This window comes from Acanthochromis polyacanthus, chromosome 5 (assembly GCF_021347895.1).
Source record: "Acanthochromis polyacanthus isolate Apoly-LR-REF ecotype Palm Island chromosome 5, KAUST_Apoly_ChrSc, whole genome shotgun sequence".
Classification (NCBI taxonomy): Eukaryota; Metazoa; Chordata; class Actinopteri; family Pomacentridae; genus Acanthochromis; species Acanthochromis polyacanthus.
Genome location: NC_067117.1, coordinates 18,398,807 through 18,425,982, shown reverse-complemented (window position 1 = coordinate 18,425,982; position 27,176 = coordinate 18,398,807). Strand labels below are relative to the sequence as shown.

The following is a 27,176-nucleotide window of genomic DNA, read 5'->3' as shown; positions in this document are numbered from 1 at the left end:
TTGATATGTTAGGTAGAAAGGCTTGATTTAGGAAGATAATACTGGGAACTGACTGATGATATAGACTTACAAGTGATCTGAAGGGTTCAAACACCTTAACAATAGAGCAGGAAAAAAAAATTTGGAATGAATATACCCATTTCTCTGTGGTACAGGGCAATTTAAAAATTTGGCGAAAATGGCATTTTTCAAGAATTTAGGCATTTTTTTCACAAATTTTAATAAGTAACAAGGTTCATATGTTATAAAAATCTCAAAGTACCTTAAAAGTTCTCTCTAACCTAAAAATATCCAAGAGCTAGCTAGTCTCCTTAGACCTCAAAACGATGCCTATTTATGAAACAGACTGAAAAACACCATACATATATTGGCACAGAAACCAATGTGGGACATGGAGTAGAAACATGAAACTTTGTCTGTATAACAATAAACATCCGAATAATTGATATCTGAAGTATCAACATTGTTTCTTGAATCCTTCATGGCCAATTTAACCAAGAAATGCACTATGTTTTATAGGCGTTTTTTTAGGAATTCTAACTAATATATTGCAGTTAAAATGAGTTATATTGCCTTAGGTCCCATGTAAAACATGTAATTTGTCCCCAACTTATCACACCACTATTTCTGTCCTTTGAACTGCTTGAATTTCTCTGAAATCAGGCCATCATCTGCACCAGATATGTGGTACTGTCCACCACGGCGTGTTGAAGGAGCAGTGATTGGACAGAGGATGTGGGCTGTAGGCACCCACACTACGTCATCCTTTCTAGGCCATGTGAACTTCTTGCTGGGACCTTTTGGGTGCATGAATTTCACTTGCAAATCTTCAAATTCAGCTGATAAGTCAAATACGATACCGAGGCTGTCCTGAGAATGCAGTCTGGGAGTGATGCCATTTCTTCTTATTCAGTTACTGTATGAAAGAAAAAACAATGTCTATATAATAATTAACTTCAGATATGCCCTTTGTAACTTATACTACGATGCTGATGCTTCAGATTCATCTTTCATCTTTAGTTGGTCATGTAAATGGTTCCTAAAAACAAAAACGAGGATCAAAATGTATAGTAAATTGATTCAGCAGTTGCTCATCTTTGGCACAAGAAACAAATATGAAAGTAAGTTCACACATACTTCACACATACTAGTTCCTCCAAAAAAAATTTGAACCGCGTACCATGTATCCCACATGCACTTTTTAATGCCTAAAGTTAGGCTATTTTGGGTCTACACCTGAGTTCAACAGCCTATAAATCAATAAATAAGCTTTATTTTAATGTTTTAAAACTTTTACCTTATGCAACTTTCATTAGTAAAGAAGAAAATTCATTCTTTCAATGTCTTTTCACAAGAATAAGTCCTAAAATAGAGGCATGAAAAACCCAAAATAAAGTCGCCCATGAAATAATAAGGATATTTTGGGAAATTCCACAGTCCAGTATTTTTTTATTTTCATTCATTTCTATACTTTTCTCACCAGAAGGGTAAAAGTTTTGGAAGGGGAAAAAATTCTGACCATGTAAAAGGAGTATAAATTGCTTTTTTTAGTAGTTTAAAACCCTAAAATCATAGGCGAGGATTAAGTTTGGACTGACTATGGGTATTAGATTAGATCATTACTGCTTATACTGTATGTTTATAACCATAATACTTTGCATTTGTTCATAAAATTACCCAAATAAAGCCCAAAAAATTTTTTGGGAGGATCTGAGAAAGTGGTGCAACAAGCATTTGTTGAATTGACATGGAATGACTCCTGACTGTGTCAGATAAAAGCCCAGAGAGGACAACTGTAGCAAGATGGAATTAAAATGAATATCGGCATATGTGTATAGAAACACTCCAGCTCTCTCTGTCTCTCTCACACACGTACAGTCTGTCACACACATTCTTTTGCTGATTTGCCACTCGGCACACAGCCAAACACGAGGTGCAAGCTGTGACATTAAAAAGCTATTAAGCTATCATTAGTGGCACCATAGCTGCCCAATGTAAGGCCTCGGGCTGCGACAACAACAGTAATAGCATCTGAATGTACTGCAATGAACCCACTGTGTTTTAGAGATTAGCTACAGCTCATATGCCAGAGATAAGTCGGACCCCTTCTCTGCTCTGCCACCACACAGGGAGAACCAGGAACAGGGAGGGGAAGTAGTAAACAAGTAGTGTGAGCTCAGGCAGCAGGCGAGTGATTTATATTTGGAGTTTGGAAAAGCACCACATTTCATGATAAACTACTTGTGGAGAAAATGCACAATCAGGCTTATTTGTTGCAGAAGAAGAGTAAGCGGTGGTTTGCGGTGAGAATTAATCTCTCAGCATCTGCCGCGAGCTTTTGATTTATTTGTAGAATGTAATGCTTTTTGTGGTCTTTGTTTATCCACAATAGGTCCCTCTGAGACAGATAACTCCTCACATAGAAATGTCAGTGTGCATAAAGAATTTTGTTAACGGCTGCCAAACTAATGATAATGATGCAAAGCAAAATTGACTGTGCTACTTCGGCGTTACTGTGGCATTTTGCTGAAACAAGAAGCGAAGCAGCCCTCGAATATATATGTTAGGAAGACTCAAGCCCCAAAGCTGAAAGCGTGCTTTGTGTTTGACGTCCCTCTGAGGCTGAAATGCACTTGAAGCATCTGATGCACTCCAGATGCTGTGACAGGTATCAGAAGAAGTTAGCTTGATGACCATTACTCATGCTAGAATTAGACTTGGTAAGCAGCTGCTACTAATGTTAGCAGGGCTGCTGGTGGATGGACCCAGTGCTGTGGTTTCTAATCACAGTACCTGCACACACATCAATCGTGGAGCATTAGGTCGTGTTTGTAGATAAAGCCAGAGTGGATTGTAGGCTGAGTGCCAGTGATCCACAGAGCATGTGTAAGCAGGCGACAATTACACTGTGCAGACTAAAACAACAGGCACTCACATGTCTATACCTGCTCCTCATGCAAATAATGAACAAGATTTTCCCCAAATTTTTACCTGTCCATGAACCAGGTCTTTTACCCTTTACTATTTTTGACATAGTAACAGTTGTTGAGGGTTTTTATGTGCAAGGTGTGTGTGTATGCGCTCTGTTCTTGCATGTGTGTGTGATGATGTACGGGGTGTGTTGTGCTCATCTCGAGCACTTAGCTGGCGACTTGTGATGGCTGAGACATGTTGACATAAGAGACTGAAACGAGACCTTCCATTTAGTTTCACATTGGAAATTTAAGTTCGGTCTCTTTGTTCACTGTATGTTAAGACTGCATGCAAAAATATGTATATGTAGACACACAAATATAGATTACAGCTAAGACATACCTGCTCTTTTCAATTTGCCTGGATCACAAAACCAAAAACTACTTCACCAAATTTGGATTTAACACTTGGAACAACTAGAAGATCCAAACCAGATCACCATGAATGCATATTTGCCTTAGATTGATTTCTTCTGAGTGTATAGTTGTCTTAGTCAGATAATTAGAGATTCCTCAGTCAAGCTTTTTATTTATTTTTACTAATTTCTATAGTGAAGAATAACACTGATGGCAAAAAGCTATACAATAATTATATGCAATTACACAAAAAGTGTTAATACTAACGCTTTCCATATTTTACATTTTGCAAAGTAACTCATCTTTTCAGACCGACGGTGTGTTCATTAGCTTGTTACCTTGAATGGCTTTCATTTAACCAATCAGCCTTGTAAAAAGTTAACGGTTGGAATTTCCTGCCTTCTTAATATGTTTAAGATCATCATTAGTTTTGTCTTGAAGAGGTATTGGCAAACAGCAACCAGATAGCAGTTGTTATCTATGTAATTGGAAGACATGCTTAATAAAACAAACATAAACAACAGTCTTAACATTAAGGTCAGCCACTCTGGAACATTTCAACTGTTTTATTTCTTGAATTTTTAAAACATATGCATCCGTATCAAAAGAAGAACATGTGTTTTGGTTCTTTTGATTTATTAAAGGTCTTTTGGAACTATGACAAAACCTGCTTGGTCAAAAATATAAAACATTCCTTTTGCTAAACTTTTGCTCACTGCTGTAAATGCTGTCACAAAAAAATGATCACACATTGTGATAAAACTGTCTCCTGCTGTTTGTGTGTTAATATTTTCAAAATCTGATTTTTAACAACAAAAACCTACCGAACTGAAAATGGCAAATTTTGCCGAGGATGTGGATCATGCAGTCGGGCAGCCCTGCTAGTTTTTTCTCTGTCGACAATCCATTTTTAATTACAGTGTTCGTTTCCCTATATGCAAATGTTCCACCAAAACAATTCCCCCATTAATATTTTTAGGGAATATCGAATCCAGATCCTTTTCTTAGCTCTATCCATGACTACTGTGATTTTTGTGAAGAAATATGAACAAGCCAGCCCCTACAGCAGAATAATACTGGAGTGCAGCCACACCATTGTGTTCTGCTGAATGGGCTGGCTAAGCAAGACTAGCACTTAGTGGGACTGATACATGATTTTCAACAGGCAATGACCCCCAAAAACTCCACTATCCCTTGTGCATGGGATATTTGATCGAAAAGGAGAGTGATAACGTGCTGCATCAGATGAGCTGTTCCACAATCACCTGACCTTAAATGAACTAGGATGGTTAGAACCGCAGAGTGAAGGAAAAGTAGCCATCAAGTAGTTGGTATAAACCAGAACTCCCTCGTGACTGTTATAAAGCTCTGGGTGATGACCTCATGAAGTTGGTTGAGAGAAGGCCAGAGAGAGGGCAAAGCTGTTATCAGGTGGTAACTTCTTTTTTTAGTAAATCTGATGTGCTCAATTCTGTTTGAAAGTGAAAATCAAAAAGGACAGAAAAAAGGAAACCACCAAAAAAGGTGGATATACACACAAACTTACTATACAGTGTGTCAAATGAAGACAAGCATTTCCATCATGCAGTATTCAGTGTCTTAGCTCTTATTGTGTCATGCACAAACAACTGCATCCATCTGCTGGCCTGCTGCAAGCTGTAAAGATAAAAGCAGAGAAGTCGTGGAAGGAGACTGAAACAGGCCAGCATAAATGCCACGAAGATTTTACAATACACTTTCTCCTTCTCCAACTCCTTTCCCACTTTTCCATACATTCCCGCAGGATAGTGCCACGATGCAGTTCTGTGCCAACAAGCTGGACAAAAAGGACTTCTTTGGCAAGTCGGACCCTTTCATGGTGTTCTACAGAAGCAACGAGGATGGAACGTGAGTGCTTCAAGCGATTTTTTTCTCTCTTCCTAAGTGTTGATGCAGCAGGTGTTTGAAGGAGCCCCTGAGATTAAAAAAAAAAATCCACCGAGACGCAGTAGAGTAACTGCATTTTGTGGCATCAAATCTTGCTACAGCAGGTGGTAGGAAAACATCCAGATACTGGATTGCCTTTCCTCAAGAAGAATCATTTAGTGTCTATTATGTGCCATCTACCAACACAAACCGTGTGCTGGCTCTGGGCAAGTACTAGTGCTGGTTCGGAGTTGGTTCAAGGGAAAACAGAAATCGTTCGTAAAGCAAAGTGAACATTTAAAGAGATGCAGTGTAAATGTGAGCCAGTGTAGCGAGAAACAAAGAATCCATGCAAGTGAGAAGAGACCTGCAGTGGTTACTAAGGTGTGCACATCTTAGGAAGCTGCAAACAGAGGCATGTATCCTGTTAGTGCCACAACCACAACTCCCTTGACTGTTTTGTACTAAATGACTCCAGGAGAGCAAATAGGAAAAAGAGGCAATTAGTGTAAAAAAGCATGAACCGAAGAGCTGGGGAGGAAAAACAACACTGCATCTGCATTTTCCATCAATAAGGAAGAACAGTCAGTTTCTGAGGCAGTTCACGCAGGGATACATAACACTCTCCCATCTCCTCACACTCTCCCAGGCTGCTGCTCAGCCTCCCAGAGGGACTCTGCAGTTGTGGCAGCATCAGCCTGATCTGACCAGAGATGCTTTAGCAAGTGGTTCATTAGTTGCGTTCTAGCTTTTCTCAATATTTTCATATGTATGTGTATATATATATATATATATATATATATATATATATATATATATATATACACACACACACATACACATACATACATACATACACACGTGGACAAAATTGTTGGTACCCCTCAGTTAAAGAAGGAAAAACCCACAATTCTCACTGAAATCACTTGAAACTCACAAAAGTAACAATAAATAAAAATTTATTGAAAATTAAATAATCAAAAACAGCCATTACTTTTGAATTGTTGATTAACATAATTATTTAAAAAAACAAACTAATGAAACAGGCCTGGACAAAAATGATGGTGCCTCTATAAAAGATTGAAAACTATTTGACCAGAGTGACATGATTAACTCAGGTGTGTCATTTAATTGACATCACAGGTGTTTCCAAACTCATAATCAGTCAGTCTGCCTATTTAAAGGGAGACAAGTAGTCACCCTGCTGTTTGGTGAAAAGGTGTGTACCACACTGAACATGGACAACAGAAAGCGAAGGAGAGAATTGTCCCAGGACATCCGAAAAAAAATTATAGACAAACATCTTAAAGGTAAAGGCTATAAGACCATCTCTAAACAGCTTGAAGTTCCTGTGACAACAGTGGCTCATATTATTCAGAAGTTCAAGACCCACGGGACAGTAGCCAACCTCCCTGGACGTGGCCGCAAGAGGAAAATTGATGACAAATTGAAGAGACGGATCGTTCGAATTGTATCCAAAGAGCCCAGAGCAACCTCCAAAGAAATTAAAGGTGAACTCCAAGGCCAAGGTACATCAGTGTCAGATCGCACCATTCGTCGTTGTTTGAGCCAAAGTGGACTACCAAGGAGCACACCACTGCTGAAAAAAACTCATAAAAAAGCCAGACTGGAATTTGCAAAAATGCATGTTGACAAGCCACAAAGCTTCTGGGAGAATGTCCTTTGGACAGATGAGACCAAACTGGAGCTTTTTGGTAAGGCACATCAACTCTATGTTCATAGACTCAAAAACCAAGCATACGAAGAAAAGAACACTGTCCCTACGGCGAAACATGGAGGAGGCTCAGTAATGTTTTGGGGCTGCTTTGCTGCATCTGGCACAGGGTGTCTTGAAAGTGTGCAAGGTACGATGAAATCTGAAGACTATCAAGGCATTCTGGAGAGAAATGTGCTGCCTAGTGTCAGAAAGCTTGGTCTCAGTCGCAGGTCATGGGTCTTCCAACAGGACAACGATCCAAAACACACAGCCAAAAACACCCAAGAATGGCTGAGAGAAAAGCGTTGGACTATTCTAAAGTGGCCTTCTATGAGCCCAGATCTGAATCCCATTGAACATATGTGGAAGGAGCTGAAACATGCCATTTGGAGAAGACACTCATCAAACCTGAGACAACTGGAGCTGTTTGCTCATGAGGAGTGGGCCAAAATACCTGTTGACAGCTGCAGAACGCTCATTGACAAATACAGAAATCGTTTAATTGCAGTGATTGCCTCAAAAGGTTGTGCAACAAAATATTAAGTTATGGGTACCATCATTTTTGTCCAGCCCTATTTCATTAGTTTGTTTTTTTAAATAATTATGTTAATCAACAATTCAAAAGTGATGGCTGATTTTGATTATTTAATTTTCAATAAATTTTTATTTATTGTTACTTTTGTGAGTTTCAAGTGATTTCAGTGAGAATTGTGGGTTTTTCCTTCTTTAACTGAGGGGTACCAACAATTTTGTCCACGTGTGTACATAACAGGGTGGGAAATAGATCCCCATGGACATGCTACAAGCATCTGTTGTCAGTGCCAGAGGATGGAACAAATTAGAGGTGTCTGAGATTTAAGGACTCGCATTGTTTAAAAGGCTCCAGGCACTTGGTAGACTATGAGTAATCCTGGGATTCTGCTAAAACAAATTAAAGTAAAATTGTAATACATGTTTGTTGGTTTTCAAGAGCATATTTGGGCGGTATCCGCTCTGCAAAACATCAGAGGAAACTATTTGCATATCAATGTCACACTTGTGGTCAGGGGAAAGGATTCAAAAACCAAACGGAAATATTAAATTATTCTCCGTTGTCTCAAACACAATATGGCTGTGAGACAGGCCAAGTGGTAAACAAAGCCCAATTTAAAGCATCTCTCCTGTCACTGCAGGATGTGACCGTAGGATTTGTCTTTCCCGTTGCTTCCATGTCTTCATTTGCATGCTCCCTCTCTCTTTTGCATATTTATCTGCTTCTAAGGCGTGTCAGTAACAAAGAATCAATCTTCTTGCTCTGCCTCCTCTTGGACATATAATTTCCTAACGCACCTCCTCCTCCTCTTGGCTACAGGTTTACTATCTGCCACAAAACAGAGGTGGTGAAGAACACATTAAATCCAGTGTGGCAGCCTTTCACCATCCCAGTACGAGCGCTTTGCAACGGAGACTACGACAGGTACAGTGCTGCCTTCCCTCATTCTACATTTTCTGATCCCCTCAGCTGCTGTTTATCCTTTCATGGCTGCACTTGTCTCTGGTTATCGCCTTCATTTCTATCTGATCACAGTTACATAGCAATACGCACATCACAAATAGTCAATAATATTGGCCCTGGTGACATCTGCTGTCACAGATTTCTGTTGGCTCAATATATAGACTGCCTTCATGGCTCTAATCAGTGCCTCTCTGACTGACAAACTGTGCACTGTTGACAGCCATTACCACACCCTGAGTGGACGAGTTTAACCAGCCAAAATCAATATCAGTTCAAACATGCCGTGGTGTTAAGCCTCACATTCTTCCTACTGCCACGTTGTGTCAAAGCCACTGTGTGCTCAGGACATCCCTCTGTATTGATCTTTACTAGGAAACACCCGTTGGGCACAATGAGCCTCTGTAAGCTCCACTGCCCTCTGTCTTCTAGTGTTTCTCTATCAATGCCGTGTTTCTCTATCAATGCCCGTCTCCTCAGAGATAATGCCTAACTGATACAAACGTACTGCTAAAACACAGCAGTTTGTGTAAAATTACTGGAGTTCTCTCAAACAAGGCTCGTCCAATCACAGGTTAGCAACCGTAACTAGGGACAGCTAGCCTGTCAAGTTCTGGAAAGCTCCGCATGTTGAAGCAGTGAGCAAGGGGCTGAAGTAAGAGCACATTTGAAAGGGCAAAAGCATGAAGAGTCAATTAAACAGTGTGTTTGTCTGCACTAATATAAGCTGTACATGTTGGAAACCAGCATTATTAGTAAGGCTAAGAAGCGTTTCATTCTGCCGTTTTTTGTGGTGTCACAGGTTGTGTTTAAAAAGTCCTGTGCACGTCTACCATGTATTAAACTGAATGCTGCGGTGTGAAGCCTATATCAGAAAGTAGTGTTGGCATCTCTGTCAAATTTCTCTATTAGATTTATTGGGGAAGTTTTCAGCTTGTTATCTGACATCTCAACACATCACTAGTTCTCATCCATGTAACCAAGAATAAGTTAGTAGTTTGGTAGTTTGGTTTATATATATGTATTTTTGTTTGTTTATTTTTAGTTTAACATGCTTCTAGTACAAGTGGAATCAGAAAGCTGGAAAGCTCTTCAACCGAATACAAAATCAGTGTTCCTCACTTCTTCCAGTTGCCTTTGCCTGAGGCTTGTAAGCTTCGGTGGCTGTCTTTAGGGTATCATGATATCACACATGCAGCCATCAAGTGCATGTTCTATAAACCATTTGTTACATTAAAATGTTAGCTGGAGACAAAGTGTTCTCATAAAAACAATATTAGCTTAGATGACTACGCTCTGGATGATTGTAGCAAAAATGGATTATTGTAGGATGAGAGGATGCTTTAGTCTACATCCATCTGAAATCAATCAGCCAGTGTTTCAAGCATGGAAGTGAGAATGAAAGAGTTACCGTAATAGTGTTGAACGTGCTACTGTTCTCACTGTAAAGTGCATATGTGCTGGGTGAGAACAGAAAGCTTGTAAAAGGCTACATCACTCATTTCAAGATGAGTGATGGAAGGATATAGGTTATCCAAAGGCCGATTCTTGTCTGTATTTTTTCTGCATGTGAAAAAAATACAGCAATTTATTAATAACAACAACGAAAGTGTTACTTTTACATATAAGCTCCCTACATAGTTCACTATATAGTAGTCGCTATATAGAGAGTAGTGAATAGAAAATGATTGGATGATTTCAGAGACAGCCCAAGTCTTTCTGTACAGTGACGAATTTCAAATTCTAACTCTACTCAACCACCTGTTTTTGATAGTTTCCCGCTAAAGTTAAAGAATATACTGTACGTGTTATCTCAAAGAGCAGTAGCTTTTATCTCTCTCCTGCTCAGACTATCACGTTTAGTTTCCCCTCTGTCTCCTTTAGCAACGATGACATTTGTAATAAAAGCATTTGAGGCGAGGCTTTGAGTAAATTGAAGGCTGATTATCTCAAAATTGCTTTTAATCGACCCAGCTAATTGGTTTATAACCTTTCAAGATAATTTACATGAGTAATATGATGATAAATTAATGTATGAATGCACAGTTCACAAATACTTTCAACACTATTTTATAATTTGCTTTCTTTTTGTACACTTTGACCATGAAAACACTGGATTTCATTACTTGCCAAATAACTAAAGTAATGATGGGCCACTCTTCCCTGAAGGCACATAATTAATGCAGACATGTTGTGTCAGAGGGGTTATGAATTCACTTTCCTCGCAGCTTATCTGCACGCTTCTAATTTAAAAGACAGTGCTGAGAAGAAAACAAGCTAAATCATGAAGGAGCTGTGAGGAGAGATGAGAAAGGAGTGACAGACAGATTACTGTTGTGAGGAGGAAATATTTCATGTGGAATACTGTCGCCGTTTTTTTCTTGCCTCTCCCTCCTTTCTGATTTCTCTCTGTCACATACGGTGGTCCTTTCTTTTTGCATGCAAGCAAACTCTAATTAGTGAGAATACTGAGAACCTGGCGTGTGCCAAGAAAACTGAGATGAATCCCAAAACAACAAAAGAGGACAGAGGTACTGATGAGGTTGTTGTGTATGGGATGATGTATGAGATTGCCGTAAGAAGCGTTTAGGTGAAACTGTGTCAGCCAGCCAATCGCACGTGAAGTCCAAGGAGGGGTCACTATGCTGTCAGAGCCAATCATACACAAGAGACTGAGCTGGGCATCAAAGACACTTCCTAAAATGCAAACATGCACTCACAAACACACATGCCCACACACAGAAGGTAATGAAATGTGACAAGCCACAAGCCGAAACAGCCTGAGATTCTGCAAGTCTAGAAATATCACCAAGACAGCGCTATAAACAGGTTATATATTTGAGTGTGGGTGAGAATAGACTGTGTGTCACTTTGCTTGCTTTTTGTGCCCGTGTTTGTATGAAAGGGGAGTGGAAAGGTCTGTCAGTCCATCCGTCGTTTTAATTATAATGTTTTTGAGACCTACTAATAAGTCATTTTTTCAACCCTACTGGTGGTACATTATTACACAAGCTGTATTCATGCAACAAACACAGCTCTTTAGGCTGTCAATCCTTTTGGTCTATGTAATTACTGTTTACATCTGTCAAGTGAAGGAAAGCTTTCAATTATTTGAAGTGGTGGGACGGTGCAAAGAACGAGAGAAAGACAGATGCATTTACTTCTTTTTACACCAATTTATAACACTCGTATCAAAAGGTTCAACAAAAAGGGGGATCATTCCTGCTTGTAAAGATAGAAAAACTGCGTTGATTAGAGTTGAATGACGCAAACTCAGTAACCAAAACTTTAGTATGTTTTTCCCTTTTAGTGTAGAGTTCTTGGACCAAAAGAGAAAAAATAGTTACTGGATCAAAAGGGTACTGAATAAAAATGTCCACCCTCCAGACTTGCAGCCTGAGTCCTGACAAACAACTATCATATGTAACATGACATGTTCACTATCATCACATCAAGTCTGTCAGGCTGCTGGATGGAAGAGGAACAAAATGCAGGATAAAACAAGACTTGTTTCTTTGGAGACGAGTTGGAATTTCTGGTTCTGTCCTCCTCAGAATATTTTTCTGAACGCGTCTTCACTGATTTGATATTGGCAACGTGTGCAGGATACAAACGGTTGCCATGGGATGTGCAGGAAAATGTTCCGTTCATATGTGTGTGTATCTGTAAAACTGCTAATAGTGTGTTCACATCATACCCTTAACTTCAAACTTAAAAGTTAGATGCCATTGTTTGTCTTTCCTCGTGGAGCCTCGGTGAATGTTAAGTTCAGGTTAAGGCTTCATGTACATTCTCATTTCCATTTATTTGACTTTTATTTTTATTGATATGTCAACTTTTACAAGTCAACCAAGAGTAAAAATATGCAATATTTCGATAAAAATTTCTACCAAGCAGACTGAAAATGGGATTTTAAAGAGGTGGATGGAAGCACGCTCACAGCAACCTGAAGGGGGTGTGTTGTCTGTCTGCTGGCTTATTCTTACATTATATGCCTCCTGGTTGCTGCAAAATACAATGAATTCTCTGGACGCCTTATCTCAAAGTCTGAGGGCTCAGCACTTCACCAAATGAGCCCTTCAAAAAAATATGACCCCAAAGAATTAGAGTTGCATATGTGGTGTGGGTGGAGAATGCCTTCACAAGCAGTATCCCTATATTGGTGGTGTTGTATCTGGATGAAAGAGCAGTTCCTGAGGTTCACACATCTTGTTTTCTGGTTTGGCGCTTACTTGACTCTCTCTCATTCCAAGTCCAGCACATATCTGGGAAAGCATCAAGGCACTGCTATCTGTTAAGAGTAAAATCCTGCACATGTGTGTCAGCAGATGACCTACTGCTGGTTTGCTTTGCTCTAATTAGAGGAGGGCTTTAGTTTGGATATGTTCTCATTAGTGGCACCAAACGGCTAAAGGAAAACCTGGAGCGAATTCAACAAAGAGCACTTAGGATTTCCTAATAGGGTTCTCTGCCTCGCTCCCAAGTGACATCTCTAAACGAGCAAAGGGAGGAAGATACAGTGTCCCTGCAAAAAGAGATTATGCACCCTTCACACTGATTGCATGACTTTTTCTTCCACACCAGACAAATAAGCACTTTTAGGCACCTGAAAAATAGTGCTGCACTCGATTGTTCCACCATATTCAAAGTGCCATTTACTGTAATAGGTTTTAAATGTGAGGTCCATTTTACACTCTTGTGGTTGACATACTGTATGGGAGTGCACTTCAGACATGAATCAATTAAACTTTTTCAAAGCAACTCAAACTCAGATGATGGAGGAAAAAAAAATTGCCATTTCTTTTTCTTCGCCACTGACAGTTGTGTGAGGAGACTATAAAGATCTCACTGACTGTCTGCTCGGTCCATTCACAGCACGTTTCCCGAGGCAGATGTGGCATTGCATCTTCAGGTTTTGAGCTTTCAGTAAAGTGCCGTTTCTGAAAACAAGCATGTGCTTCCAAAGCAGCACCCAAGGTCTTTAAACCATTCTGCCACATCTCCTTACTGACGTTGTCTCCCATCTGGGGACGACTCCTCGGGACAACTAATGGATGAAGCGGCCCGAATAACACCCCATAAGTGTGCACGCTGAAAGGAAAAGACAAGGGGTCTCCCATTACAACATGCAGTCCTTGTGCGAGTCACATCTCTCTCCGCAAATCAGCATGTTTTGGTTCAGATGCAACCTCTCTCCCCGCTTATCCTCCCAAAGTAATATTAAAAGCCTCCTTGCCTCTTCAGAAAAGAGAAGAAAAGGAACAAAGGAGAGAGGGACAAAAGGTAAAATTTTATGTAAATAAGGGATCTTTGTGATTCAGTGGTGGAAGAAAATATTGAGCATGTTTGTGATATAGAGATTCTCTTCATAGTCAGTTGACTGTCTATCACATCACAGCAGGTGATAATAAGAAACTGCCAGGTGGGTTTTCTCATTAGAATTGCACAGTTGGAGTGAGAAGTGGGAGGCCACTCTTAACCCGAGATAGACTTTTTCTTGAAAAACTTTTCTTACGCAGAGCTGATGAAGGGTGGGTTTTGGTCAGACTGCTGCTTTCTAAGCTGTTGAAGCTGCTCTGGAATCCATATGAACAAACCAACAAGCTGTTTTATGACTAACTACAGTGTCACTAATCTCATGCACTGGATTGGTATTCAGATTAGATTTTAATAAATGGGTTAATTATCAGCGAAATGTGATGAATCCCAAATAATAACTGCCTTTTATACATTGTTGTCTCAAAATTGTAACGAGTCAAGCCATTTTCATGGAAGTTAAAGAACACTATGATGGACATTTTGGACCTACAGTTACAGTTGAATTTTCATGTGTACTGGTGTTAGATTTGTCCCAGCCAGGTAGCTAAATGGTATAATTTGCAGCACATTCTCAGTCCAAACTCATCATAAATGGATGGTTTGTCAGAAGCTTATTTTAGATGCAAGTTTAAGGAAGTGATGGCATTAATGACACCAGAGCCTTTAACTTGGGATACCAGGGTGAGCATTCCAGATTATTTGGTCATTTATTTTTAACATTATTTGTATTATATTTGTTCTCAGTCAATATTGGGTCAAGTTTAAGCACCAAGAGTTTGGGGTTAGGTTTATTAAAAGGTCGTACTTTGTGTTGAAATCGAATTTTTCCTCAAAATAAACCACATATTAGAAACCAAACATCTCCTTTTTGCAGCAACATTCCCCTCTTTTTTCATTGCTACAGCTGTTACAACTTCTAACACAGGTGATGTATAATTCATTGCCTCAAAATGAAAAACAGTGATGACACCAGCAGAGAACATTCAGCTGCAGTTTTGCCGTGTCTGTTTCTGATACTTGGGGAGTCATTCGAAGCCTACTGCTCTAACCTGCATGTTAAAAAAATGATGCTCAAGTGGCCAGTGCGTTAAAATGTGAGGGGTCATAGCACAGTGTCCCTATGTGACAAGTTGGAAGTGAGACTGGGTTATTAGTTCAGTTATCTTCCATTTGTAGAGCTCATAGCAAGCTTTGGCACCTGCTCTTTTATTGTTGACAGTTTCAAAGTGCACTGATGTGTTTGCTTTGTCTTTTTATTTGTTTGAAGTACATAGGTTATGAAAGACAAGAAAAGGGACAATTGTTGCCTGAGTTTGTCTTTAAGAGTCTCCTCAGACATGGTGCAGTTTTACCTGCATACTTTGTACTGCTGCCTGGGAATACTGACTGCCTTACAGGCTGAAATGAGTAGGGAAAAATAAAGACTGGCTGCAGAAAACACTACAGATTACATCAAAGACTCTAACATGATTGACCAATTATTTGTGGTTGTTTCTAACGAAGTGTACAATAAATCCCCATCCCTTGAGTTGGCTATTTGCCACCTTAGCACTACACTGCACCTCTGCGGTCATACATAAGAGTGCTTCTTATTGCTACAAAGCAAAAAATGGAAATCCCAGATCTAAATTATGGCCAGGGTCTATCGCACGACAATATTTTCATTCATTTTTTTCTTGAATATCCTGCAAACACAGAGTCAGGGATAAACAAAATAAAATGGTGGCACAGCAATTAGGTAGACTACTGCTCACATAGAAGGATCCAGCTGAATCCCTGGTGACAACACGTATCTGATCCTTGAAGAAATCTAAGCAACAGGCTACATTTCGGCAAGCACGAGGAGAATGAATGAGAAGGACAGGCATGTAGACAAGAAGAGAGAATAAATGAATGAGAGGAGAAGAGTTGATAAGAGGCAGCGAAGGCGGATGTACTCGCAGTGTTCCAGAAGGAAAACAGAAATCCAATATGTCAAAGGCCCTGTTCCAGATAAGTAAGTCAAGGAGGGGAAAGATGAGGTGTGAAGTGTGAAGCAAAATGAGGGAAGTGAAAGATGCTGCCATGCTGCTGTATATTCTGCTCAACAACTGGTTTCTGGAAAAAAAAAAACTATATATATATATATATATATATATATATATATATATATATATATATATATATATACACACACACACACATCTTTCACACCCACTGTACCCCAGCAGGAAGTGCCTAAGGTATATAATTCAGTGCTATAGAGTCTTCCTCATTAACAAGCTAACCTGAGTAACTGAAGCATGGTCTATTTCTGTCATTGGCAACGGATCACAAATAGATCTGTGTAATTGGAGACGAAGAATTGTTCAGCATCAGATGCAGTCTTGTTTTGTTCCATTCAACTATAAGATGCTCCATTAACTGAAGACGAGTCACTTTCATTAAAGACGTCTTAGAATAGTAGCCATAGATATCAGTAGCAAATTAGTTTTGGAGTGTATATTGTTCAGAGAGTTCAAGAGCCGCTCAAGGATTGGACTCCTTTGATAGATCTGTAAATTAGAAGAGGGCGATTTGAAATAAAATTATGACGAAGGCTTTGAGAAGACATAACTTCAGCTTCCAGATCCTTATTTGGAGTAACATGGTGTGTATTGAAACTACAATGCTCCCTTTGTTCCTGTTCAGGGGAAATATAATTTACTTCTTTCGTTACTTTTTGCTTCGCTTTTTCTGCTGCTACTTTCTATATCTGTCGTATTTCTAAATGCTCACGCCCCGTTTCTATGCTACAGGAGAAGCGCCATGTTTCTATCACCTAAGTGACAAGCACATTTCTCAAGCTCTCAGCCTTGAAGATAACCTCAAAAGAACAAACTGTCACTGTGGAACGACAGGGGCTAGGTGGCAGGGAGGAAGTTTGGCTTATATCAGGCATCTTTCTGTTCCTCAGTGGCAGCGAGGAGTCTATGATGTAGCGCCTGTTTCTATTTTCTTTGGATCTGGATGGTGTCAGTACTTGTGTAAGACAGAGAAGTGAGAGAGGGGAGACATGGGGGTGAGATCAATGTGAATGGGGAATGAAAGTGCCAGGAAAAGTTTTTTTCTCCTCAGCGGGGACATTGTGTCTGCTGCATTTGTGCAACATGTCGTCAGCGTGTCTTTTTTTCTGATGTTCTGTTTGAATGTTGGAAGTTAGCATGTGCTGCAGTTTGCGAGTTACAATATTTGGAGTGTTTTATACAATTTCATTTTTTTTCTTGCAAGTTGCAGACTTGTTCTAATGCTCAGAAGAATTACAGTTTAAGAGCCAAATGACATCTGTTTTAACTGATTTTGGAGTTCCTTCAGGATTTTTTGGAAACATTCTCTCTTGTTGTTCGATCTTGATATTGCCTCTTATCCTTTTTTTTTTTGTGATCAAATATTTTATTTTATTAGAAAAATCCACATATAATTACATGGTCACAAAATGCCCAAGGCACAGAACACGCCAATGAACATAGAGCAAATATGAACAAACAACAAGAGAAAAAAAACAAAAAAACAAAAAACAAAACATGGATATAGGGAGGGGGTATATTGCCTCTTATCCTTGATAATTACAAAAGCCTTAATGAAGTTGTTGCTGGAGAGTGTGATTGTTTACACATGACACTTCAGACATGAAGCGTGTAATACAAAGAGAGATTAATGGGTTAGTGGGGTAGGTTGAGCCTAAAGCGATCATTTTTAATGTCACAAAGGCGGTTCTATTTTAACCTGATTAGATCACTGTGGTAACCAGTGTCAGATGACGGTTCTCCTTAGAATTTGGAATTTAAATCTGCTGTAAGAAACCTCATTCCCTAACTAATTATTTTCCTTTTCCTTTCCACTTTCAGATGATAATGCAGAAAATATGTAAATATGCTTTTGAGTCCTGATTTGTTGCAAAGTCCATTTGACATTGTTGGTATAGCAGCTAACGAAACATGGAATAGTAAATTGATTACTATTTATCACAGAGAATATGTAGTCAGTAACCTTAATTTCATTTTGATTTGGTAAAAAAAAACTACAGTGATCTCTACATATCCTTTCCTGTGAGAGTGTGTCAAACCTAAATGCACATCAGGAGTATCATGTTTAAATGAAATAAAGCTTAAGAGCTCTAACATGTAGACAGCTGAACTGAGAGGTAAAATACATATATTAACACACGATTGGCAATTTTGTTCCAGCATTTCTCTCTTGCGGTGGGAGCAGTTTTTGCCGTCATACATTTTTTGGATTGTTCATAGCTCTTCATTAGAACTGCTACTTCTTGAGTGAAGTAGGTGGCATGTATTAGTCCATTTTGTGCAGAAGAAGAGTCAAATGACTTATCAAACAGCCTTTTTCTTGACAGAGCATGATGGAGAAAAACAAAACATTGATAACCACCACCTTGGTACCCACTGCCTCTAATTTGAGTTTTAGGATTTGTCGTCCCAGTTTAGACAAAGAAAGCCTGGCCAAGTCAAATCCTCTGACAGTTTAATATGTTAGTCTCATAATGAATAAGGAAAACTGGGTAATTTGTCCACAGAAGGAATTTCGTCTGTTCATTTGTTGGATTTTAGACAATATTCTTATATTAAAACAATGTTGCTGACTTTAGTACTTAATGCCAATCAGTGTGGCAAAATATTTGAAGGTGCCTTTTGGAGTCAATCACTGCCACAGTATCAACAAATAGCATGTCAAGATTCATCAGTTAATAAAAATATCCTATCAGATGGTCCATTACTGCTTAATCTGGGTTTTGATCATATACACTGTCTTCCTCTGTTGATGTAGACACCTTGTTGTCATGTCATTTCAAACAGTGATGTTCATATTTCTCATCCACATGTGCATAAACATTCAGAACATTTAGAACCCCATGACATCTTAGCAAACTCCCTAGTGAGCTCCAGAACAAGCTACTGAATGGACCTTAAAACAAATGTAACACCATTTGTTAGCAAGGATGTTTCTTTAAAACCGTATCGAATGCGTTTTCTGACTTGTTTCCCCAGAACGATCAAGGTGGAGGTGTATGACTGGGATCGGGATGGAAGGTGGGTGTTATTTCCAAGACATGACACGACTAATATCAAACTGAGGAATCTGCATCATACCGTTACATTTTGTTAAAGATAATACTCTATGTAATCTCAAATTTATGCAAGTCCAAGTCCAGTGAGCTTTTTCCTCAGTATTCACCCAAGAATCTAATGTTTCCTGTCACAAAGTATCATCTTGCCCTGAGGATTTGTTGTTATTTGCACCGGATGTTTCTTCGCACTCACTGGTATATCTCTTCCTTTATTCCTTCTCCCAGTCATGACTTCATTGGGGATTTTACGACCAGCTACCGAGAGCTAGCTCGAGGGCAGAGCCAGTTCAATGTGTATGAGGTGAGTAATTCCAGTTACCTCAAGTTCAAAAACATGTCTGTTGGCTCCTGGGATCTGGATTACCAGTATGCCGGATAGCTTGGATCCCATTTCTGACGCGATTGACATTTTTGTCTCTGACATCCCTGTTGCACTGTTTTCCATTACTACTATGTTTTCCTTTCCACGAGTATCCTCTACCTCTGCAGAAAATAAATGCATTTACTGAAGAGACACAGAAAACATATTGGAGAAGTTGTTGCATCCAGTGATAATTCATCTTTAAAGGGCATCTGTGGTACAGTATTTGTTTGTGTCTCCCCACTTTCCCCAAACAGTTATACATCCAATTAGATATTTCTCTCACCCATGTTCTTCTTTTCAAAATTGGAGATTTATTTTGCCACTATAATCACCTGGATCCTGACACACATAGAAATGGAGCTATTAGCAGCAGCATGAAACAGGATTAATAGGAGAACAATCCAGGGATTTAAAATGATCATAGCTATTACTCAGTACTTCTCAGGGGACAGCTTACCGTCTCTCCTAATAGCATACAATACAGCTCTGTATGCAAATTACTAACACAACTCATTTAAATGTCTCATCCTAGAATCCAGGATTGAACTGTGAGAACTCAAAATGACTCAGGTGTGGCCTATGTTTTTCCAAAACCACCAGTTATTTTGCACAAAACACAATTTATTACTTTAATTTATAAGGAAAACATGACAGTTAGAGGATTGCAGGTATTTAGGCAGCCATCTGCAATCAATCCTCCCGAAAAGAATTATAATTTTCGAATGGATGTCAAGTCAAAATCCTACCATGCTCTTTTTTTTATGCCTCTGTGGTTTGGTGGCCTTCAGCAAAGGACAAATACCTGTCTTTAAGATGTCAGCTCCATTATACGCTGCTGTTGATTCCACTCTACCTCCCAGTGAGACTGAAAGGCCCTTTAGTTTTTGCATCAGCAGATTGTTCAATGTGTCAGACAAATTGCCATCCCTCCATGTTAAATTAGGGGCTGTCACTTTCATGCCTAGCAGCCATAGAGAATTGAGGTAATGAGCTGAGACGTCTTTGGTCTTCGGATTGACGTTTCGCTCTTGTTCTGGAGCTGATAGAATACTGGTAAAGTAAATGTGAGTCTTGCACCTTAAGCCTGCCTCTCTCTCCCACCCATCGATTCATTGTAACTTGAGATGCATGTTTGGCTTTCCAATCTTCCTCCATTTAATAGTGATTGATGGAGGAGCGTACACTGTATTGTAAGATTAAGTGTTTCTTACATGAGCTATACTTTCCTATAACACCCATCTGTTATTTTATGCATGCATCCATCAGTCATATGGACAAACTCATTGTTAAGACAAACTGTGTACATACGTGGGACGACACGCAATCTCCTCGTACCGCCTCCATACAAGCCTTCATTATATTTGTTCCAGCCAATTAGGGTGTAATTATACAGTAAAACTAAAGGGTGTTTATGTGTGTACAAGGAAATATGATGACGAATGGAAGTTTTACTTTAATGTATATATAAATACGTAGTAGCTAGTCATATCCTGAAGACATCAAATTATATATAGTTTCCTAATTATAGGCTGCTATGGATGGGTGTTAAAGGCTGAGCAGTTGTGTCATAGTTTGCATAAAACACTGTGGAGCTTTGCCAAGAAACATACATTTTTTGAACAGAGATATGTTGTTTCTCTACTGTCAGCTTTTGTAATAATTACCGAACATTTTATGACTAGCTCTGGCACTAAACGTATATACAGCATGTGTAACCAGAGTAATCATTATCCGATTTTTTGAAAAGATAAGAACTTTATTTATATAGCACCTTTTAAAAATGGAGTTTCCAAAGCACTTCACAGACGGGGCAAAAAAAGAAATTAAGGATACCCAGGAAGAACACTAAAAAACAGAAGGCTGGTCAGTCCAAATAAGGTAAAAGATGCTCAAAACCAACTAAATATAAAAATAATAAAACGCCACTTCCAAGTAATGGAAATAAATGGAATAAAAGACAATAGAAGGTAAAACCATAAACACAAGGCAAAAAAATAAAAAATAATATCAGCGAGTATAACATGTTAATAAATAAAGGATAAAAGAGTTAAAATTAAAAATGAATTAAGCTTAAGAAATCAATTACATGATATAAAGAAGCAATTAAAAATCCAAATAAGAATAGGAAAAAAAACTAGAGATATGTATATAACTGGTATTTTAGTCACTTCATAACCAAAATGTTTGCCATCTACATTACCAGTACCACTTTTTTTTGTTTTTTAGGTGATTAATACCAAGAAGAAAATGAAGAAAAAGAAATACGTCAACTCTGGAACAGTGAGTATGATTCTAGCAGCTAACCAGTACTGGCACTTTGCCTCCATTCTGTTTCACACCTATTTCTCTTCTGTTAAATAATTCCCTCTTTAATTATCGTGCAAACGGTGGATCTTTAGGAGATGATGGGTTTTCTAGGTTCTCTAAGGATATGAAGTACATTAATTCATTAATTAATCACACACAGCAGATAATTACACTATTACATAACAACAAAAGAGAGAAGCTTTGTTGCTAAAGGAGTTCTGAGATTTAGCTAAAAGACAAAACCTTACTGAATAGTTGTGTGTGTATATCTACTACCTGTACTGCTGCATGTGGTACTGATGGCAGATGTAGCCTTAGAGTCTGAGTTGTATGAGATGTAGCTGGTAAAAAAGTGGCTGCATAAAGTATGTAAGTGGGGCAACATAAGGATGAAGACGCTGCAGAACATGGAGGACTTCATTTCTGACAGATCAGCGTGGACAACACCAGTTGAGACACCAATTTTCACACAACTTATCTCGCAGAGCAAGTAATGCATACGAATGCTTCTCATCTTGTCTTCAAACTTGTCTTCTGGCAATGCAAATGAGTCAGTCATCAAAAAAGGACCTGGCTCACATCTTGTACCAAAGAGAGAGGGCTGTGAGGTGCTGAATGAGTCTTGATGTAAAAGATTTTTTGGGGAGGTATTTCAAGAAAAACATCAATCTCACTGTGTTTAATCAAATTTCTCTCCTTGTCTTTAATTTCAGGTGACCCTGCTCTCGTTCTCGGTGGAGTCAGAGTTCACATTCTTAGACTACATCAAAGGAGGGTGAGTGGGAATGGCCATCTGCATACTTACACTGCCTCTCACTTAGTTATTAGGCGAACCATAAAGTAGAACACGCATAGCAGATGTAAAAAAATATTTACTCACCTTATGGTTTTACTCAACGCCGCAGTTTTGCATGAAGGTGAAATGTTCATTTCATGGACTCATGAAGATTTTGTCTGTTTATTTAATGCTACATTAAACCTGTTTACACACTCACAAGACACACAGAATAATTCTGATCATTTACTATCAATAATGGCCGAAATTACTGCATTAAAGTGCATTAATGAAGAAAAGAACAGAAGAATAAAGAATATCAATGCATTTGAGGTTTTCTAGTTGTTTTGCATATTTGTGTGTATTTGGGGTCTTCACTGAAATGGAAATACATACATTTTTTATCCCTTGTCTTTCATGTAGTGGCACCACAATCACAGTGTTTCACTGCAATTTTTGAAAAATGATTCCTAAGTTCAAAGCAGGTCTTGCCTGTGGTAAGAAAGTGCCAAATCTGTATTTAAATAAGCTGGCTAAAGCTAAGCTGTCCTCCCAAAGTGTACCAAAGGTTGACACGTGAATATCAAATATTTCTCAGGTGAACTGTGCCTTTCAGGCAGGTTGGACTGTGCTTTGATCTCCACTGTCCCACCACAGCGGGTCGGCTGTCAGAGGTTTTGTGTGCTGTGGCAGAGCTGACAAGTGTGACAGATTTCGCTGACAGTTCCTGGCTTTGGCAGATTTATGATACAATAACCTTAAGGTTTAGTAGCCGCACTTCAGAAATATCATCCTCATCAGTCTGCCACCCAACATTACTCTGGCACTTACTGAATGACGTATTAGGTGAGTTGGTTCTTACAAATAAGGAGCCTCTTACTCTTTACAAAATGGATGAAAGTTAAGAAACTGTGCTTTTTAAACTGTCTAAGCTCTTTGCAGCCATAGAACAGAAGAAACACCACCTCTTTTCTTTACCAGCTGTTAAAGCACTTCTCAGTAATTTTCAGCTTTACAGCTTTCATCATGATGAAAAGTGAACTCTGGCGGCTTCTACATCTTATTTGACAACCACTATAATCATAAAAGGACAAGAATAATTTGACTATTCAAATAGTTTAAAAGCACTGAGGTGGAATGAAAAGTCGTCAGACTGTTGATTTTTCTCAAACTCTTAAGCACAGAGGCAGTTAAGGGATAAGCACTGAGAGGCCATGACATTCTTGGAATGTAATTAGAGTGGTCATTTCTCCACATTGATTATGGCTCAGAGCACTCATATCAGGTTAGCAATTTGAACAACGCTACCTTTTACTAGCCTAGAATTTGAATTGAGATGAAGCTTGTGGCCCATAGAAATCTTAGTAAAAGTTCAGAAACAATTGATATTTTGTTCCCATTTGCTCACAGAGAAAAGAGCTGCAACTGTAACAGAAAGCAACACAAGGGAGGAAGATGGGTAGCAAAAAAGAAAGTAGTCGAACTACTGCATAATGAGACTGCAGTGTCATTTTTACCAAGGGTCAAGAAGGTTCTGTTTTACGAATCTTCGCCAGAGAGACAAAGGTCTACAAAAGATGTATTTTTCTTCCAAAAGTGACCTTTAGCTCGAACACACCGATACATACACTGACTGAACTGGACTCTCCTAAATTCCAACTGACAGAGAAAAAAGACAGAATCACAGTGGAAAAATGTCGTGTTGCAGATGTGCTTTTCGCAAACCTGCCTTCCCCATGCAGAGACAGTCATTCATTCAAAGAGGCTTCATGAATTAATAAAATGAGGTTTAATTAATGCTGAGGTTAGTGGGGTCAGGCTGTGGCATATTCTCCATCCCCACCCCAAACTGAAAGGTTAATGGTAATCTTTAACTCATTCATTTTATTATCATTCTTTTGCTGTCGTCCCCAGTGACTCTCACAGATAATGAGAGGCTGTCGTTCAGGCCCCCGAAGGCCTCGTCTCGTTGCCGTAAATTAGCAAGAAGAGGGGAGTGCTTCATCAGCAGGGAAAATTGGATTATGATTTGCTCTTAAGTGCTCCATCAGTCTAATTGCTTGTTACCAGGCTCGGTGTCTCAGAGGCTCCTCGGCACCTCCTGCTTCAACTCGTGACGATGAAAGTCAAATAAAATGAGTGACTGCGCCATGTGTCTTAACACAGTTAGTGAGAAAATGAAATACTAGTTTTTCCATATTGCATCACAGACTATATATATATTTGTGTGTACTGGCCGTGAGAGCACTGGAATTTAATGAAGTCTGGCATGTAGTTATTGCTGCCTGGTCTCTGTTGTTGATTTTTGCCAATGTCCCCCTTTTCCATCTCTCTTCTAGGACGCAGATCAATTTTACTGTGGCCATTGATTTCACAGCATCTAATGGTGAGTGATACCAACAACTAAGTGTGTGTTTGGAGTGGTGGCAAGAATAGATAGTGGTGCTCTTTGACTGTGGCATGTCCAATTTCAGAATCAATCGACAAATGCAAGCAGACACTGCGGCTACACATACTGTACACACGGCGTCTCCAATAAGTGATGGCCTTTTCTGGAAAGTTCTTCATCCTAAATGCTCAATCAATGTGCTCTAAACAGAGATTATAGCAGGCATTTTAGGAGAAATGAAATAAAGTAAATGGAGCAAAACCTTCAGCATGACAAAGACATCAGCGTGTGAAAAGGCCACACTTAAGTCTAACGCTATTTATGCCACTAATTAGAAGTGAACACAGCACTCCAAAAGATGCATCGGCAAAAGAAGAGCTCTTCAGTGTGAATCACAGTTATTAGAGGAAAAAAAATTGAATTTCCCATTTTCCTATTGATTTCAGCTAAAATCACCCCCTGAAAAACATGCACAAACCCAGCTTGGCAACCACAACACGTACTGCAGACATTTTCACCTGTGTGAAAGCAAACTCTGGGGGATTTACTGGACTTCATGGTAGGGCTGGGCGATAAATCGAATTAATTCGATTAATTCGCCTTTTTAAAACCTGACGATTTCAAAATTTGCCAAATCGTAAAATCGAGGAGAGCTTAAATATATAACAATACAGATTCTTCTTCTGCCTTTCACAACTTGTGCACTGACGTTTGCTTCCGCCTCTCATCATCTTCCGCCAAAACACTCACACCGCTGTCATGGCGGACACAACAGCAGACGAAGAGTTGGTCGCGAGAAAAGGGCCTCATGTTACATCGATTATATGGAAGTGGTTCGGCTTTGACGAGACTGACACAGAGCAAACTACAGTCATGTGCAAGGTTTGCAAAAGTACTGTGAAAACGAAGAGTAGCAGCACAACTAACCTCTTTCAGCACCTCCGGCAGAGAATGGGAAGAGTGCCCGCAGCTACGGGAGTGCGGCATGGCTAGCACTAGCCATAGCAAAAAGGACGCAAAGAAACAACAAAAATCGATTAAAATCGTAATCGTCCAAGATGACTAATATATATATATATATATATATATATATATATATATATATATATATATAAAATCGAAATTTTATTTTTTGGCCATATCGCCCAGTCCTACTTCATGGTAATTTTAGCTGGCTGAAATGTCCTGTTTCTGTATTCTCACGTGTACATACATCATCAACAGGTGAAGATGATGGCTGAAGCGTATACAGTATTTTAACCTGTTTTAAAACAGTTCTCAATGGTGAGTGAGCCTGAGAAAGCCAACTCTGGTTTGAATGAATGAGTGTTTTTAGCTTGGACAGGTGAGGAAAAAAAGTCAAATCAAAAATATTCAAAACAACAACAAAATGAAACAAAACAAAAAATAATTACCAACATATCTGAAGAAGGAGGAGGACAAAGCATAGGCTTATTTACTCCTTACCCTTTTCCCCAGTTGTGGTCCAGAATGTGTTCTATTTTGATGAGTACTGAAATGTTGGTTGATATTTTTGTTTTGAACGTGTTTTATGTGAGATTTTCAGATTATTTTATCATCAGTTGCAACACAAAGAAACTCACTTTCATCAACTCTCTCAATTTCTACTTTAATTAGAGACCTAGATTTGATTAAATCTTTAGCAGAAGTCGTCTTGGCAGGCAAAACCAACAAGAGATAAAGAAATTTTTTTTCAACCTCCATGAAAAATCGAGGACCCATTGCATTAAGAATAAACATGAAATTTGATGGTAAATCTGTCACTGTTATCTTTTTTAAACTGCTGATATGTAGGAGAAGGAGCCTGGGCCATATTGAACTGTCAGTTCCCGACTGTGGTGTTGGTCATAAGCCCCTTTCAGACATGCCCTGTGTTGCACTAAGCTGACAACAACTGAACTAGTCTTTTTCCATATTTCAGTACCAATGTTCATCCCAAACACATCACAGAAAGCACTAAAGACACAGTTTCTGTGACAAACACACACAGACAACACACCTTTTTCCTCCACAGCTTCCAATCTATTAGGATACAAATTGAAATGTCCATTTTAAGAAAACTTGACTGCAGTAAAAATAGACACTAACAGCTTGGATTAACTATACTCACCAATAATGAATGCAGTCCGTTTTTTTTTTCATTCCCAACAAGATGTTAACAGGAGCTGAAGTTTGTTTCTTGCTTTCAGCTGCTTGAGTTTTTTAAATACCTGCAGCCTCAGACAGCAGCAGGATCTGTGCATGTCTCCAATAACAGAGAGTTGTGTGCATTTTTGCACGCAGAACAACAGTAACTTCATTAAACACTTAGAATTATAAATGATCCCAGTGAGAGTGGATCATTCTGGGTCAGGATAAGTCTGGATCAAACAGCAAATCACACACTGTGTACTTATCTTCACATCAGACAGGTTAGATGTCACACAGAATCACAGTTTGGTTTGTGGCTTTGAG

The 27,176-nt window shown here is 39.0% G+C and overlaps 1 protein-coding gene across 6 annotated transcripts in view; it reads left to right on the top strand.

Annotated features, from left to right (window-relative positions):
* cpne5b (copine Vb) overlaps positions 1-27,176 on the top strand; it is a 142,261-nt gene that overhangs the window by 93,596 nt on the left and 21,489 nt on the right. For all 6 annotated transcript variants that reach the window (XM_022209449.2, XM_051948199.1, XM_051948201.1 and 3 more), the window contains 7 exons: positions 5,113-5,216; positions 8,303-8,407; positions 18,787-18,828; positions 19,092-19,167; positions 21,457-21,510; positions 22,251-22,312; positions 24,652-24,698. In XM_022209449.2, the coding sequence (XP_022065141.1) occupies positions 5,113-5,216; positions 8,303-8,407; positions 18,787-18,828; positions 19,092-19,167; positions 21,457-21,510; positions 22,251-22,312; positions 24,652-24,698 (490 nt within the window). The remainder of the gene's footprint in view (positions 1-5,112; positions 5,217-8,302; positions 8,408-18,786; positions 18,829-19,091; positions 19,168-21,456; positions 21,511-22,250; positions 22,313-24,651; positions 24,699-27,176) is intronic.